The following is a 16203-nucleotide window of genomic DNA, read 5'->3' as shown; positions in this document are numbered from 1 at the left end:
CATTTCAAAGACTGGCTGTGAGGATTAAGTACAATATTACATGTAAAACACTAGTGCTTGGGATACTTAATAAATATTAACTATTGTTGCCAACATTCTCTCTTTACCTGGAATAATATGGAAGTGGAATGTTCTAATTAGTCTAATAATTTGGTCCAGCTCTGTGTATGTATTCCCTGACTTGTTCCAGAAAGGATTTAAGAGTGATGTTTTGGTTAGTGTAGGGTTGTGCACGTGACATACGCTTTTTCACAGACCTTCTACCAAGAGGTAAGCAGCTTCTATAGGGGTATTTCAGCTCCTTTCCTGCTAGATTACAGGAGGAAACTATACAGGATTTACTGCAAGTTCTGCAGGGAACAAGGATCTAGCATGGATTTTCTAGAATGACATTCCTTCATTCAACTGATATTGTGAGAGCACCTTCAATGTGTCATACATTGTTGTAGGCGCTGGGGATAAAGCAGTGAACAAAATAGACAAAGATCCTTGTTCTTGTGGAGCTTACATTCTAGTAAAATAATTTCTCCAAGGACATATTGGAGAAAAGTGTGTAGCCACTGTCCAAGTGTCAATAAAAATTGGCCCGTATCCCATAGGTGGCTGACCTCTGCCATATGCCTTGTGTATCCTAAACCATATACTTTATACAGTGTGCCAATTCTTAAAAGAATTTAGAACACAATAAAATATACTCAATCTTCACTTTATAAACATAACTGACCCCAAAATTTTGGCTCGCAGGCAAAACCTTATATAAGTGCCCATTAATTCCCATCATAAGTAATCAATCAAAAACTGCAATGTTCCTGTAGATAGAAAAGTAAACTTAGGAATCAATTTAGCAATATCAATAACAGTGTTTGAAATTACTGCAGATAACTATAAAGTCTATTATTACACAAGTGAAATGTAAAAAATCGTGAAGCAATGTTAACTTTTAAGGTTGCATGCTTCTTAAAACATGACTCTCACTATAAACTTCTCACGTGTTGAATGGTAGCAGTGGTTAAAGTGGCTTTTCATAGTTTGTTGAAGATTTGTCCTTATCCTCAGACAAAGAAGATAATTTCCCAAAGATGATGACTTTTATGATGTTGTTGGTTGACCCCAAAATTACTCTGGAAACTGCCACCTAAGCTTTCTTGTTCAAATGCCAAATGCCAGGGAATGCTGCCATCTTGAACCTTTGTAATGCTCTTGGGATCTGAGAGTGCTACTCAGTTACAGGCTTCAGTTTATCATCAGCATCCCCCCAAGAGAGCATGAGACTACAGTCAATAATTTGAAGCCTAGAGCACAGTTTCTTCCGATCCTGTGAAATATGTGTTCGAGAAGGCATGCTCTTTGAAAAAAGATCCATTTAATCAATACAGAAAATTTGCTTCAGTAAATAACCTATTTTCCAATAACCAGCATGAGTATGGTAGCAACTGCAGTATCAGCACTCACCGTTTTGCCTGTGGTTAGTGGCTGCTGCTGATGTCACATGCCTGCAAGCAGAATGAACAAGTTCCAACCTCATTATAAGCAAAACTGGGTATCTAAGAGCGTGGTTTATGTAAGTGAAAACTCACCTAGCATCGAAGGCTTGTGATTTCAGCCATCGTTAATGACTTCAGATCTAGGACAGGATCAGATGGTGCCTGAGGGTCAGCATGATGACTCTCAGTTCATCTCATGCCCTAATACTGGTTATAGAGCTTTGATGGATGAAATGTCAGATTAAATCAATGCCTACTATATACTGATACTCAAAAGGCATCTGCCTGGAACATAGCCTTCATAAAACAGATAGGATTGGAAATAGTGTACTGTGACCTCTGTACAAGATATTAGCAAGAAATTAGGTTTACTGGAACCTCAGAAATACTTGCCTTTCTGGAGTTCTGAGGTGAACACAGCAGCCTCTTCTTACAACTTCCTACAGTAAAAAATAATATGGGATTCAAGGAAATCATTTTATTGCTCTCCCAGCATTTCCACTCCCGTTCTCATGAATAAAAACCCATGTATGATTTGGCCTTAGGAGTGAATGGTTAGATTTTTATTTCAAAAGCAAATTTTATTTGACATCCAGCAGAACACATTTGTTATTCAACTGGTTTAGGGAATCCTCAAAGAAAGATTATTTATTCCAAAACTCTTATTTTATGAACGAAGAAATTGCCTCAGAGACTCAGAGTCAATGCTAATATCCAAATTAGATGAGATCACCTACATTAAAGATCTAATTCTGAAGTCCCAGTGGTGCAACAGAATTGGGCTTGCAGGCCTTTGGCTCAGAGGACATCCAAAACTGGTGGGAGAGGGGATTTTTTCATTGTCTTGAAAGAGGAAATTTATCATTTAACTGGGAGAGGCTCAAGTTGTATAGCATTGGTACTTTGTGCCAGGCTCCTCATGGAACACTCTGGTGACAAGGTCCTCACCTTAAGATGCATATATTTGCATCAAGGCAAGAGTGTAGGGCATTCGGCATTTCCATTGAGTAGGCATTGTATTGTCACCTAATCTGCTCATAGATGTCAAAGAAAGTCCTATGGCAAGAGGGGAGGGGATCCCTAGGGTCTCGCTGCCCAGTGAGCTTCCATATCCTATTCCCAGTGTGACGGCCATGACTAAAGGAATTTAAAGCACTGGAATCACACTGTTGTTTCTTGTTGGGTCAGGACTTTGTTTTCTAATTAGGAAACCGTGTACACCACTTTTTTTAGCCACTCTACATCTATTCTCTTAAGAGAGTCCCTGGTAATTGTCTTACTGGTAATTATATGCTTGGGGCAGTTTGTTATTTTTCTGAAAGTGAGGAACAAGGGATAGGAGAAAGAGGAAGAGAGAGAATTTTGAGATAATGAAATCCTTTTAATGACAGAGCCATGCCGTTAACCTAATTAAACTGTAAAGTGGTAAAAAAAAAAAAAAAAAAAAAAAATCCAGGTACTAAATGGAAATGAAGAAATAAATCAGCTGAGACAGCAGCTGCACTTCTGGGAAACCTTCTGAATTCCGAATACTATGACATTGCAGTGTCCGATTCTCATGGTTATTCTCTGCCTCCCTCGGTCTTGTGCAGAGATCTCTTAAACTGACCTGTCCAGTAAGGCTTGATTTACAATGTCCATATCCAGCTCCCCTGGGAATGTGTGCTATGTCGCTCACATGTTTAAGAAGCCAGAGCAGTCATTGGGATATAGTGACAGGACACTGGCTCCAAGGTCAGGAAAGCAGAACTCTCCTCATTCTGCTGCTAACCAGCTAGGGGACCTTGTTGCTTGGATCACTTCCCATTTCGCCATACTCATGGCTTCTGTGTGCCTTTGGGCCTGCAACTCTCTTAGAAGAATTGCCATTGGGCTATTGGAGGCACTTCGCTTCTAAGAGCAGAGAGCTGGAAATCCTTGGGACCTTACATCCCATGAGGCTGCCCTTAGCCATTGACTGACTGATGCTCAGTGTGACAGCCCAGCTTTCAATGCTTCTAATCAGGACAGACTCTGAGGTGTAACTTACACTCCAGAGTTCCCTGTGGGATCCGGCTAAAGCTACAGCCCAAAGGACTCTGTCTGCAGTCCTGCCCTTGCTTGGTTTCTTCCCCTTCCCTGTCCTACGTCCCCCACTTCCTTGCTGATTTCTCTTGGGAGTGCTGCTTTAATAGATGCCATGAATCCTCGCCTAAGAGCCTGTTCTGGGTAATCTAACATTAAGACAGGCACCTACCGTAAAAGCACCAGCATCAGTTCCAACAGCTAAAACTTGCAGGTGGTCGTGCTTCCGCAGAAGTGTTATGGAAAGCCTGCACAGTGGTAGGACTAAAGCACTAGACGGGTTTACAGAGGCCTGCTTCCTAATTTCTTTTCACACTGTTGCCACCCACAACACTAGGAGTGGAAGGTGGCACCCTAGTTATCATGGAGCACCTACCCTCTCACCACAGCTCCACACCCCCAACCCCACCCAAGTTGCTGTGCCCCACACTCTATTTTGATCTCGAGCACGAATTTCCGCTCTGACCTAGCAGTAATTGACTAATCTTTTTCACTCGTAATCAAAGGCAGGGATCTTGTATAATAGCCCAGGGATTTTACTTCTATTCCCGTTGGTGTTCATGTCCAAAGAAAAAGAACTAAGTTTACAGGTGAGGGAGACCCTTTGGTTTAGTGGGTAGAAGAGAAAGTTAAGAGACTTCAGAATCCACATCAACTCCATCACTGACTCACTGTAGTGTTGATAAGTTCATTTGACATCTCAATATATTCATTTCATCAGTGGCAGAGCCATTAATATTTATAGATAGTCCACTAGGTGCCTGGAATTGTTCTAGGCATTGACTTCCTCTTGAAAAACAGGGGAAGTGTCTGTGAGGCACCCACAGCAGTGGGTGAAGATTAATTAAATCAGTAATTGTCTGAATAATGTGGAGCACTCAGACAGCTCGCAAATGGAGACTGTGTAAATGTTATATGGGGATGAGTAATAACAGCTCAGGGGTGATGGACAAATTTCCAGCAAATTGAAAGTCTCTGTCAGCCAGTTAAGTGAACGAAAGCAAGCAGTTTCTTGATGGTGTATAATCGATGCTTTTATTTTTCTGACTTCCCAGGTGGGGGAAAGAGACAGAGAAGTGAGCAGCCTGAACAGCAAGCTCCTGAGCTTGCAAGCTGACATCAAGAACCTACATGATGTCTGCAAGAGACAAGGGAAGACCTTGCAGGAGAGTCAGCTCTCTGTGGAGGAGGCAATGATGAACAGCAGCCACGTAAGTGTTCCAGCAGCTGCTATCCACCTCTGCTTCCCTGGGCAGGAACAGTCATAGAAAGTTCTTCCACAAGAACATTTTTCAGCAAGCAGTGAGAAAGAATTAAACACATCCCCCCCAATCATACACACACATCACAGACAAACATACACATACACACACACACACACACACACACACACACACACACACACGCCATCCTGCCCCCAAGATTTTTCAATCTGTCCCCAAGGTCATCTACCTCTGCGATTGTAGTTATATAAGGAGAGCAGCATCTTCTGATGGATCTTAGACAAACTTCTAAGTCAACCCAAAATAGCAAGTATCCCACCTGCTGGGAGGTATCACTGCTCATCAGTGCAGCAGGGGCCCTTTATTGCCACCCCTGCAGTTCTCTGCCAATGGCTTTTCTTCTGGATGCAGGAACCCAATCACAGGGCGAGCTGAAGTGTGGAAGAGTTAATGCCCCGAGAAGCAGTCCTCACCCAATGACTGATGGGGAGATGGTGGATTAAATAACCCACCTCCCTGCCCCTCCGTCAGAGCTAGCTCCAGGCATCTTCTTTGCTCTGTCCCGGAGTTCCTCAGTGGGACCCAGCGCCAGATACCCGCAGTGGTAGCTGGCTTGATAACACACCCTTTCGCAGCCTCCTGCCCTTTCTTGTCTTATTTCCCTGCTCCCCTGCCTGAGTTTCCTAAGATTACCTCCCACATAAGCTACTACTGTTTGACACTCAGTTCCTTGTCACAGGGCATGCTTCCAGCGGTGCCCACGCCAAGAAAGACGCTCAGTAACACTTGTCCTGGCATGGTCATCTTGAAATTGTGACTTTGAAGTAATACGTATCTGTAGCCAAAGCAGTTCATCAGCTGAGGCAACTTCATTTCAGCCTGAGATTTTCTTTCTTTGGAAACTCCAGCGCTCAGGTCCTTACACCAGTCTCTAAATTTATCCACACAAGCTGGGGGGCCAGCTGGAAGAGATTTTCCCATAGCTCTCTAAGACCTTTGGGTTTCCAAGAATTCCTTACTGCGTGGTCTTCCTTTCCTAAATAGGGATTTGAGTGCTTGGCGACGATAAAGCAGGTCCTGGTTGCACAGACCTGTTACTGGGCCCCCACATTAGCCTCTTAGCTGCTGTGTAAGCAACCACCATCTTCCAATGTTTGTGGTCAAGGGTCTGGTCTCTCTTAATTGTGTCTGTTAGTGCTTTCCCAGGATTTACCACCTCCCTACAGAAACCAAAAATCGTTCCTCTGCAATACCCTAAAAACGCTACCAGCAAAGCCGTTCTCCCTTGTCTCACTGAGCGTTGCTGTCCTTTCCCCAGGAAGTCACAAATATAGAAAAATCCACTGGTTTTCCTAAATGAATCCCAGGAAGAATATTATCATAATTTACTTCTTTCTAAATATTAACATTTTAGAATATTTTCACCATGCTGTCACAAGTTTATTTATTCCCCTAGTCAGGAAAAGCCATGTGGCTTATAAAGGTACCCGGCAATTTGGCAGGAGAAAGGTATTAAGTCACATTTTATTATACTAATTGCCCAGAAGAAGGTCTAACAGCTTGAAACAAGCTTTAGAACAGGCTCTTTTTTTCTCCTAGCACTTAGTGCGGAATTTAAATTGCAGACTACGCATACAAATACACAATTAGATGTAGACTTATACTCATCCACTCAGAAAATCCCTGCAAGATCTGCCTTCCACAAGGAAATATAATCAGGGAACAAAGGAGAAATCCAAGACTTTCTGAAATGTTGACTGTTAGCCTACAAGGAGCTGGGGAAATAAGCAGGACGTCATAATATAGGACCACAGTTATGCGATAAAATTAAAATTACATCAGATGTTATGTGTAATTAAAGGAGTGGCAGGCAAGGAATGGGTGATGAGGAAAGAAAATGACATGATCTTGTAAATCAAGAATACATTTCGCTCCAAAATCCAGGACCAGAACTGGGACTAGGGTAAAGCAAGTGAGGTGCCCAGGGTACAAAATTTAAGGGGCACTCACTCTTCAGATTCCAGCCTTGCACTTACTCAATTCTGAGACTGAGAGCCTCCTTGAATTTGCACTCAGTTGCTTCATTCTTGTCCCCTCCCTGCCCAGGAATAAAAGAGTGCCTTGAAGTGAAAGGAGAAAAGGAAAACAGCGATATCATCATGATCAAACCAGAAAAGGAAGGGTCTTTTTGAGCAGTTTCCCAGGCTTCTTTGGCCCTGGTGTCGGCATGGGGAGAATACCCTAACATTCAGTAGGGCTCAGATTGTCAAACTCTTCTTTGAAGTGCTTGACAATAATGGAGGACATTATTTTTAGCATAAAACTCTGCAAGAGATTTGATTTCTGCAGATAAAAGTAATTAGTTGAATATGTAAAGATTAATAGATTCTTGATGGAAATTATAGCACAGAGATCATTTTGAATCATTGGGAATGAAAATAATTAATTGAGTCTACTAAATGCAATGAGGGATCTGGGATTAGATCCTGGAACAAAAAAAAAAAAAAAAAAAAAGAGTCAAAATCTGGTAAAATCCAAATAAAGTATTAGTTTAGGTAATAGTCACCTACCAATGTTAATTTCTTAGTATGGACAAATGTACTATGGTTATGTGAAACGTTAACATTAGGAGAACTGCCTGTGCTATTTTTGCAATTTTCTGGAAATCTAAAATTATTTCAAAATAGTTCATTTTTTTAAAAAGTGAATCTCTGGTAAGCAGAGATCACTGATGAGAAGGTCTAAACCACAAAGATGCATCCAAAAGAAATGCAGGTCACTTAAACACAGAGTTTTTCATTCAAAGAAGTATAAGAAATGCAATGTGTAGAAGATATAAAATGTAACAGATAAATCTATCTAGTGGTCTAAGGCCAAACCAGAGTTACAAGGAAAGTATCTTAACACCTCAAAAAAGAAAGGGAAAGATGTTCATGACAATGGCTGGGAAAAGATGAGACTTTCAGTTCTTAAATGAAGAAAAAAATCAGCAGGGATCTGGTTATCTGAGCAATGCCTACCTGAGACAGAAGAGAGTCAGTGCAAACTAGAATGAGGAATAAAAGGGTTAAAAAGTATTTTGAAAAGCCAGCTTTAGGCAAATGAGCAGGGCCTGATGACATACTTGGAAGAGTACTTAAAGAATTGGCAGGTGTTATTACATAGCTGCTAGCGATTATTTTTGAGAACTCAAGAGGATAAAGAAAGTCCCTGTAGACTGAAAAAGGGTAAATGAAGTGCTCATCTTTTTAAAAAGGGAAAAAGGACAATCCTGGTAATTATAGACCTGTCAGCTTAACTTCAATATCAGGGAAAATATAGAACTTAACATCAATCAATTAGCATCAACTTGAAAAGCACAAAGTATTGGGTGGAAACCAACGTGACTTTTCAAAAGGCAAATTATGCCAGGCCAATTAATTTCCTTCTGTGATCAAGTGGCCACATAGGCAAGGCGGGAGCAATAGCTGTAATCTCTTTGACCATAAGTAGGGCTAAAAGGTTGACTAAATATTGAAAAAGATTCCTACAGGTGACCAGTACTCTCCATATTTTAAGACAGTTGAAACCTGGATAAAAATCTGAGAAACCTGGTGGACCAGATGGCCTCCAGAATCATGTCCAACTCTGGATAATCATTCTGAGAACTAATGTTACTTCCATAAAATCATTTCCAACTTGCTCATTCTCTCCAGATTCTAATTTAAAGGTCAGAAAAGAATCTAATAAAATATCTATTTCTTCAGTAGAAAGAAAACTTTAAAAAGAAGACAAAGAAGCAATAGGAAATGCATTAATGCATTTATGATACTGCTCTTTGGCACATAGAAGTGAAATGCAGGCTTAATCAATAGCATGTGATTTTCTATTCATTTATAATTAAGAAAAATAATCTTTTGAATACTTGAGGATAAATAAGTCGAAATTTAATAGGTCTCAAATAAGTCTAGGCATTCCTCCAAGTCTTTGAAATTTGATTCTTCTAAACCCATAGATATCTGTAATGTGCAAATTCTCATCCAAGGAAACTCTAGTGTCTCTGCATATATGAGCAATTTTTGGATCTTTATAACCAGATAAATTAGGACAGGTGCTATGTTTGCCCTGCACTGGAAGATTTGGGTGAACTCTCATCATCTGGTTGGTCCATCATGTTACCTCAAACCATAATTAAACCCAGAAGATTCAACATGACCTCTGGGGAAGAGAAGTTATTCACACTTCACCCAGTCTCACTGCCAGGCTGCTAAGCTTTATACACACAGGAAAAGACATTCTTTACCCACAAGAGGTTTTAAAGCCACAGAACAATTATGAACATACCTAAGTACAGATGATGAACCACCCACTAGAAGAGGAAACTCTGAAGAAAGAGTTTGACTTCTTTTAAAAGAAGTGCACTTCTCTCATTTTTTTGGGTAATGAAGAAAAATGGGGACGTGGGAATAAAGGAAGCAACGAAAGAACACTCAAAAGGAGACCGTGGTTAGTTTTCAACTGGTCATCCATAGGCAGCAATGGAGAGGCAGGTCCAAATCAACAGTTACACACAAGCTCTACAAGGACCAGGAATCTAGTGTCCTACTACTCAGAGACCAGTTACCTTCAACAAAGCCAAGAGAAACAGGATTTTGGCAAATTTTGATAAGGATTTTATTGGGTACTTGCTTCACTAAAATAAATCTTTCTGACAAACCTGCCCCAGAATGTTAACTCCTTTGCTTTAGTTTTATCCGCATTAAGTACTTATTCGTGACCATGTCTTTTTCCAAGTAGCTCCCCAACCCCAGCTTACCTGTATAGACAGAGAACTTGAGCTCTTGAGAACCTGCTCCTAGAAACCTGTACACACACACACACACACACACACACACACACCCTACTCCCAAGTCCCTTCTTTCTGCGCCTCATTCACAGACAAGGCGTGAGAACAACATCATTCTTATCTTGAATAGAATGAAAGCACTTAGCTAAAAACATTTAACACAAATGCTGGAAATTATAGCTATACAAAGTAAATACAAAAGTCAGCTTTGTTTGGCTCAGGAAAGAAATCTCACCAACTTTCCCCCAGCCACATACGCTGGGTATTCAGGCCAAGAGTTCAGCTTGTCTTTGCCTATGATTTCTTTTGCCTGGTGACCATCATGGTGCAGTGTGTCTGTCTTCTCTATTCTGAGGCACTCAGGGTGAAATAAACTTCCTGGAGAGCCAGGAAGAGTAAATCAGATTCAACTGACACAATCAGCTGTTGACTTTCTGGTTCTGAGCTGGACTTTAGATTTTCTTTCTTTTGGGTCCCAGCTCTTAATTAATCTCATTATAACTCCATCTTTCCAGTTACTCCGACCAAAACCTTTGAGTCATCCTGCCTTGGATGACCATCATCTCCCACCATCCCACATCTAACGCCGCAGCAAATCCTGTGGGCTCTACTTTCAAAATATATCTAGAATCAAACCACTTCTCCCACCTTCTGCTGCTCCCACCGTGGTCCATGCCATCATCCTTTTCCTCCTGCATTCTTGCAATAGCCTCTTCACTGGTCTCCCTGCTTCTGCCTCCCTATAGTTGATATTCAGTAGAACGGCCAGCATGTCCTTTGTAACATCTAAAAAAGGTCATACCACGCCTCTGCTCAGTACCCTCCAATGGTCTTTCATCTCCCTGAAAGGAGAAGTTAAAGTCTTTAAAATGTCATATATGGCCCTAAAGGACCTCACCCCCCTCTCCTTTCTCACCTCATCTGGCACCACTCTCCCCCTTACTCTATCTCTGCTCCAGCCAAAACAAAGTGGCTCCTCAAACACCACTGGGATCCTCCCACCTCCAGGCCTCAGCACTTGCTGTTCTCTCTCCCCAGAGTGCTCCTGCTGTAGATTCCCACCAGGCTCCTTCTTTGAAGTCCTGGCTCAAACGTCACCTTCTCAGTGTGGTCCTCCATGAAAACACGTAATTCAAAATTGCAGCTGCTTCCATCCTGGCATTCTCATCTCCCTCCCCCTTTTTACTCTCCTCCATAGCACTTTTAACACACTATATAATTTACTTGTTTAATTTGCCACCCCCTCTCTACCCCACCCCCCATTAGATGCAAACTCCATGGATGCAGAGATTCTGTTTTATAAACTTCTATATCCCCATTACCTAGCTAGTACAGTGCTCAACCCACAGTAGGTGTACCAGGACATTTGCTAACCAAATTAAATGAAAAGATCATATCTACACAACAGCTACTATGTTAATATTCATGGCATCTTTAAACAATCCAAATATTCATCAACAGATGAACTGGTGAGCAGATGAACAAAAGATGGTATATTCATACTATTCAGCAATAAAAAAGAACAGAATACTGATTCTTGCTAGAGCCTGGATGAACCTCAAAAACATTATGCTAAGTGAAAGAAGCCAGACACAAAAGATGACATTTTGTACGATTTCATTTATATGAAATGTCTGGAAAGGGCAAATCCATAGAGGCAGAAAGCAGATTAGTGGTTGCCTGGAGCTGGGGTGAGAACAGAAGTGACAAATGGGCATGAGGGGATTTTTTGAGGTGATGGAAATGTTCTAAAACTGGATTGTGATCATCACACAGCTCTACATATTTGCTACAAATCATTAAATTGTACACTTACAATGGTTCAGTTTTATGATATATAAAGTATACCTCAATAAACTGTTAAAAAAAAAAAAAGGCTTATTTTTTTAAAGCCTGAAAGCACTCTGTTAAATGAGGCCAAGGCCACAGGCTCAAAGTCTTGGGAACCAGTGACATTGCTTATTCTCTATTTCATTTCCTTCTCTCTTTCAATACATAGCCGTGAATGGTTCTCTAATCTAGGCCCTATAGGAGCAGACATGGCCCCTGCCCTCCAGGGGTTTATAATCTACTTACAAACTAAGACGCATAGACAGCATTACAATGTAAGGCAGAATATGAAACGCCGTAGTACTGGACATACCAGTAAAATCTATGGTATTGCTGCAAAGACATCTTTGCAGGGAAAATGGGAAGGAGAGCAGGATTTGGACAGGGTTTTAAAGAATGAATAGGAGGATAATAAACAGAGACAGGAGTTAAGAGATACCCACAGGACCCCCTCTTCATCCACCTCTCTTTCACATGTCATCAGGGATGTTGGGTGAGGAAATGTAGACACATCAGTGCAAAGACCTTAACTGTACTTGATAAACAACTCAGGGGTGTGTCCTTCAAGCAGAATACTTGATACAAAGTAGATACTCAACATATGTTTATTGAATGAATGAATGAATGAATGTATATGTAAGATGGCTACAGCAGCATTTCAGATGTATTGTGGATTGGCAGGGAGAGACTCTCTCTCTCTCTCTCTCTCTCTCTCTCTCTCTCTCTCACACACACACACACACACACACACTCAGCATCTGCAAAGTTACATCTTCCTTGAGGAGCAGGAGACAGTCGGTGCCCAGATGTGCCTGAACAATATCTCTGCCTCCCATTTCCCACCATTTCAGAAAGCTGTTTCCGCAAGAGCCTACCCAAGAGTTTACCATTTTATATGGACGTTTTTAGTAATCGAGTTTAGTCCAAGAACCATGACCAGAAATCCATTACCTTCCAGGTCAATTGCGTTATCTTTATATGTGAAGACAAAACATAAGCCTATTAGCGCGTGTATCTTTATACTACTCTCTAGGTCCTTTATGTGTATGTTTTTGCTTCTGACCTAAATACGAGGAATGGTAGATCTAAATAGTAGGAAAGGACTATGTTGTTTTTCTTCTTTTAAATTTTTATAGAGTAGAAATACGAAGTGATGTTTCATTGTGAATAAAGTGAAATGTTTAATAAGTGCTCTGTAGATGAAAAGATAAAAGGATGGATAGATGGATGTGAACGGTTGAACCAATGAAAAAAAATCAAAGCATGAATGCATTCTTAGTGACAATCTGAAGCCTTTCCTGTATATTTTATCTCAGTTGCAGAATAAGAAACAACCGTTAGCATTCGAGGAATTACAGATGGAGTTTGAGCCCAGCAAACAGTGTCATCTGAGACAACTCCAACAACTCAAGAAAAAATTGCTGGTCCTTCAGCAAGAACTGGAGTTCCGCACAGAGGAGTTGCAGACTTCTTACTGTTCCCTCCTGCAGTATCAATCCGTCCTAGAGAAGCAGACTTCCGACCTGGTTCTTCTTCACCATCACTGCAAACTGAAAGAAGATGAGGTATGGCTAGAATTACTGTGGAAAGGCCCCATATGCCCATGTACCTACAGAGATCAGGCCAAGCCTACTAGAAAACAAACACTGGACTTACAGAGGAGAGCCTCGCAACATCTTGAGCAGGTTTTATCAACTTTCCCTCTTTCATTCTTGATTTTTTTTGAAGCTGAGCAGAGGGAATCAAACAGAATGGCGTAATTGGGTGAGGGCTCCTGCATTTGTGTGTGTGTGTGTGTGCATTTGTGTGTGTGTGTGTGTGCATTTGTGTGTGTATTATGTGCGTGAAACTCCATCATTTCCATTCTATTACCGTTGCAATTTAAATGCAAAAGACTCCAGGTCTCTGAGGGTTATACAAAAGGCATAAGGTCCATTAAATGAATCATTTTCAGAAAAACCAGGTTTTGATAATATATAAATTCAGTCTGAATCAATCATTGAGAACACCAGATGGGTTATTTTTTCAGACTGGAATTTTAGATCATTCAGACTTAGCTTAAGTATATTGTGGACATTCATTTCTATTCATGACCCAGGGTAGTATTTTTTAAACCAGAGAGCAGCATCCTTGTGGAATCCCAAGTAAATTCCAAAGACTAAAGCTACAGAAGTGAAACCATTTGAGCAGTGGTAGCACTAGCAGCAGTAAATGATGGGGCAGGCAGCCTCCCCTGGCATTGCTTGCTTTGCCTTTAAAGATAAAATTCCAAGGACTGTCTTGGGTGGTGCTGTTGCTCAAGGACTAACTCCAGGGGCTCCATGAGGGGCCTTAAAGGAAATAGAATTTTTTAAAGGGCAATATTATGGCTAATGAGAATTGGCTAAAAAAATTGGATGGGAAAGGAACATAGAAAGGAATGGTGAGTGCTGAGGGGATATGAGCAGGCCACTGACAGCTTCTGTTATAAAAATTTGAATATAAAATATTCCTTTCCTCTTCTCCTTACCTAATAAACACCCCAAACTAGATGATCCTTTCCTAAGAAGAATCTCGAAAGGCAGAGAACAAGTGTAATTAGCTTAGACCAATAGAACATGTCCTTTCTGAATTCTGTGCTGATCTATGTAAACCAAAATTACGCCTTCCTGGGTAACCCTCCAGCTCTGATTCCTTCAATACATGTAATTCAAGCTGTACAATCCAGCGCGCTCCACAATGTACAGTTGTTTGCTCCTTTTAAATCGTTTCTCCACCAAATTGTACGAGTTTGTAAACTCTGAGTGAGGATCCGATGTCTTATAGGTATATAGCACCTCTGCACCCAAGACATTGCTCATGAGCATTCAATAAATATGTGAGACGGTGGGCTAATTAATTGATTAGAAAGAAAAAGAATCTAAATAAAGATCGTACAAATCCCAGAGAAACTTCGGGTCATGTTCCTCCACTCTCACTAGGGAACTTTGCTGACATGGCCCTGGGTGCACCAGATGCTCTACATTTTCTAAATTAGACCTCTAGAGACTCCCTAGGAAAGAAAGAATACTGGCATTTCAAGCCCTTTCAAAAATGAAGCTATACAAATTTATTCCTATTAATCAACTAACAAGTCTTTATTGAGTTCTTACTATTATACATGCCAGGCAGAATGGGACATAGATATGGTCCCCGCCTTTAAGAAGCTTACTATCTAAATAGCACAGTCTCTTTTTATTTCTAATCATTAACGTTCTGATATTATATATTGTAGCTTTTAGATCTGTGCTGGGTCTGTTCTTTGTATCTGTGTTCCTTGAGATGAATTAAGATAAGAGACTTCTGTGCATGGGGTCTTACAGCCATATCCTTTCCTCATTAGAGGTTTCTACGGGTTCAATGTGATTTCATTCCTACACCAACAGGTGATTCTCTATGAGGAGGAAATTGGAAATCATAATGGGAACACAGGAGAGAAGCTGCATTTGGCACAGGAGCAACTCGCCTTGGCCGGGGACAAGATCGCCTCCCTAGAAAGGAGCTTAAATCTCTACAGGGATAAATACCAGACCTCCCTGAGCAACATTGAGTTACTGGAGTGCCAAGTGAAGATGTTGGAAGGGGAGCTCAGTGGCATCATCGGGCAGGTGAGACTTACTCTAGAGCACTCCACCCAGGAGCTGTAAGAGTCCCAGCCTCCTCCACTGGAAACCCAGACTTTCAACCAGATGTCATTGCTTCCCTTGAATTTTGTAGCCCTCTGCTTCGAATGTCCAGCCTTCACATCTCCTTTAAGATTGTTTCTTAGGAATTTTGAGGCCCTTCATTAATATAAAAAGCCACCACTTCAAGTAAGGCAGAAAGGCAATTACCAAATGAGTTCTGAAATCTCTATGTTCTCGTGGGGAGCTTGTGAGGGGCTGTTCCAGTTTACAGGACTCATGCAAATCATGACTTCAGGATCAGGAGGAGAAAGCCATGCAGCGGCAAGAAGAGCTAAACTGCCTGAATTTGTTTTGTCTTTTTTTTTATTGCTTTTTTAAATTACACAAGTAATACGATTTAGGCTCTCTAGACAGAAGTATGGAGATTAAATGTGAAAGTCCATCTTCAGCCTCCTCCACTCCACTCTACCCCAGGCAATCACTTAACTACCGTGTTTCCCTGAAAATAAGACCTAGCCGGACCATCAGCTCTAATGCATCTTTTGGAGCAAAAATTAATATAAGACCCAGCCTTATTTTACTATAATATAAGACCAGGTCTCAATATAATATAATATAATTAATAATATAATATAATATAATATAATATAATATAATATAATATATAGTATAATATAATATAATATCGGGTGTCATGCAGGATCTCTGCTCCCACTCCCCACATAAGAACACAGGACATGGTGAGGCCAAAAAGGAACACCCATGGAGCCATAGATAGGAGAGTCATACCACTATATTCTCGCTGGCGGCTGGGTTAGAGACACAGGAAGCAGGAGCCACACGATCCGCAGCCAGCCATCTACTTCTCTGCCAACCAACCACCAACCCCACTTGCTAGCTGCAATCTGCTGGCCGGTTCTCCACCAACCAGCCAACCCCCTAGCATAGCTGCGGCAGTTACATCAGTGACTAATTGGCTAACCGGTAACAGCTGATGGCCAACTAGTCACAGCTGCTGACCATCTACTACCCGAGCCAGCACCTTTCCACGTGAGACCAAGAGCCTGGAAACTGCTCTCTCGGGCTCTGTCCCCACACTGGGTCTTCTACTAATTTTTGCTCCAAAAGACGCA

At 41.2% G+C, this 16203-nt stretch overlaps 1 protein-coding gene across 14 annotated transcripts in view; it reads left to right on the top strand.

The window, feature by feature from the left end:
- Positions 1-16203, top strand: part of PMFBP1 (polyamine modulated factor 1 binding protein 1) — a 384114-nt gene that overhangs the window by 340155 nt on the left and 27756 nt on the right. For all 14 annotated transcript variants that reach the window (XR_016022045.1, XR_016022038.1, XR_016022042.1 and 11 more), the window contains 3 exons: positions 4604-4759; positions 12743-12991; positions 14831-15052. Coding sequence is in view for 2 of the 14 variants with exons in the window: in XM_088800262.1 (XP_088656388.1) it covers positions 4604-4759; positions 12743-12991; positions 14831-15052 (627 nt within the window). In the remaining 12 variants the exon portion in view is untranslated. The remainder of the gene's footprint in view (positions 1-4603; positions 4760-12742; positions 12992-14830; positions 15053-16203) is intronic.

The sequence above is a fragment of the Rhinolophus sinicus genome, chromosome 8, assembly GCF_057876585.1.
Source record: "Rhinolophus sinicus isolate RSI-liver-muscle chromosome 8, RSI-T2T, whole genome shotgun sequence".
Classification (NCBI taxonomy): Eukaryota; Metazoa; Chordata; class Mammalia; order Chiroptera; family Rhinolophidae; genus Rhinolophus; species Rhinolophus sinicus.
Note: the sequence above shows the minus strand (reverse complement) of the source record. Positions and strands in the feature narration are given on the sequence as shown.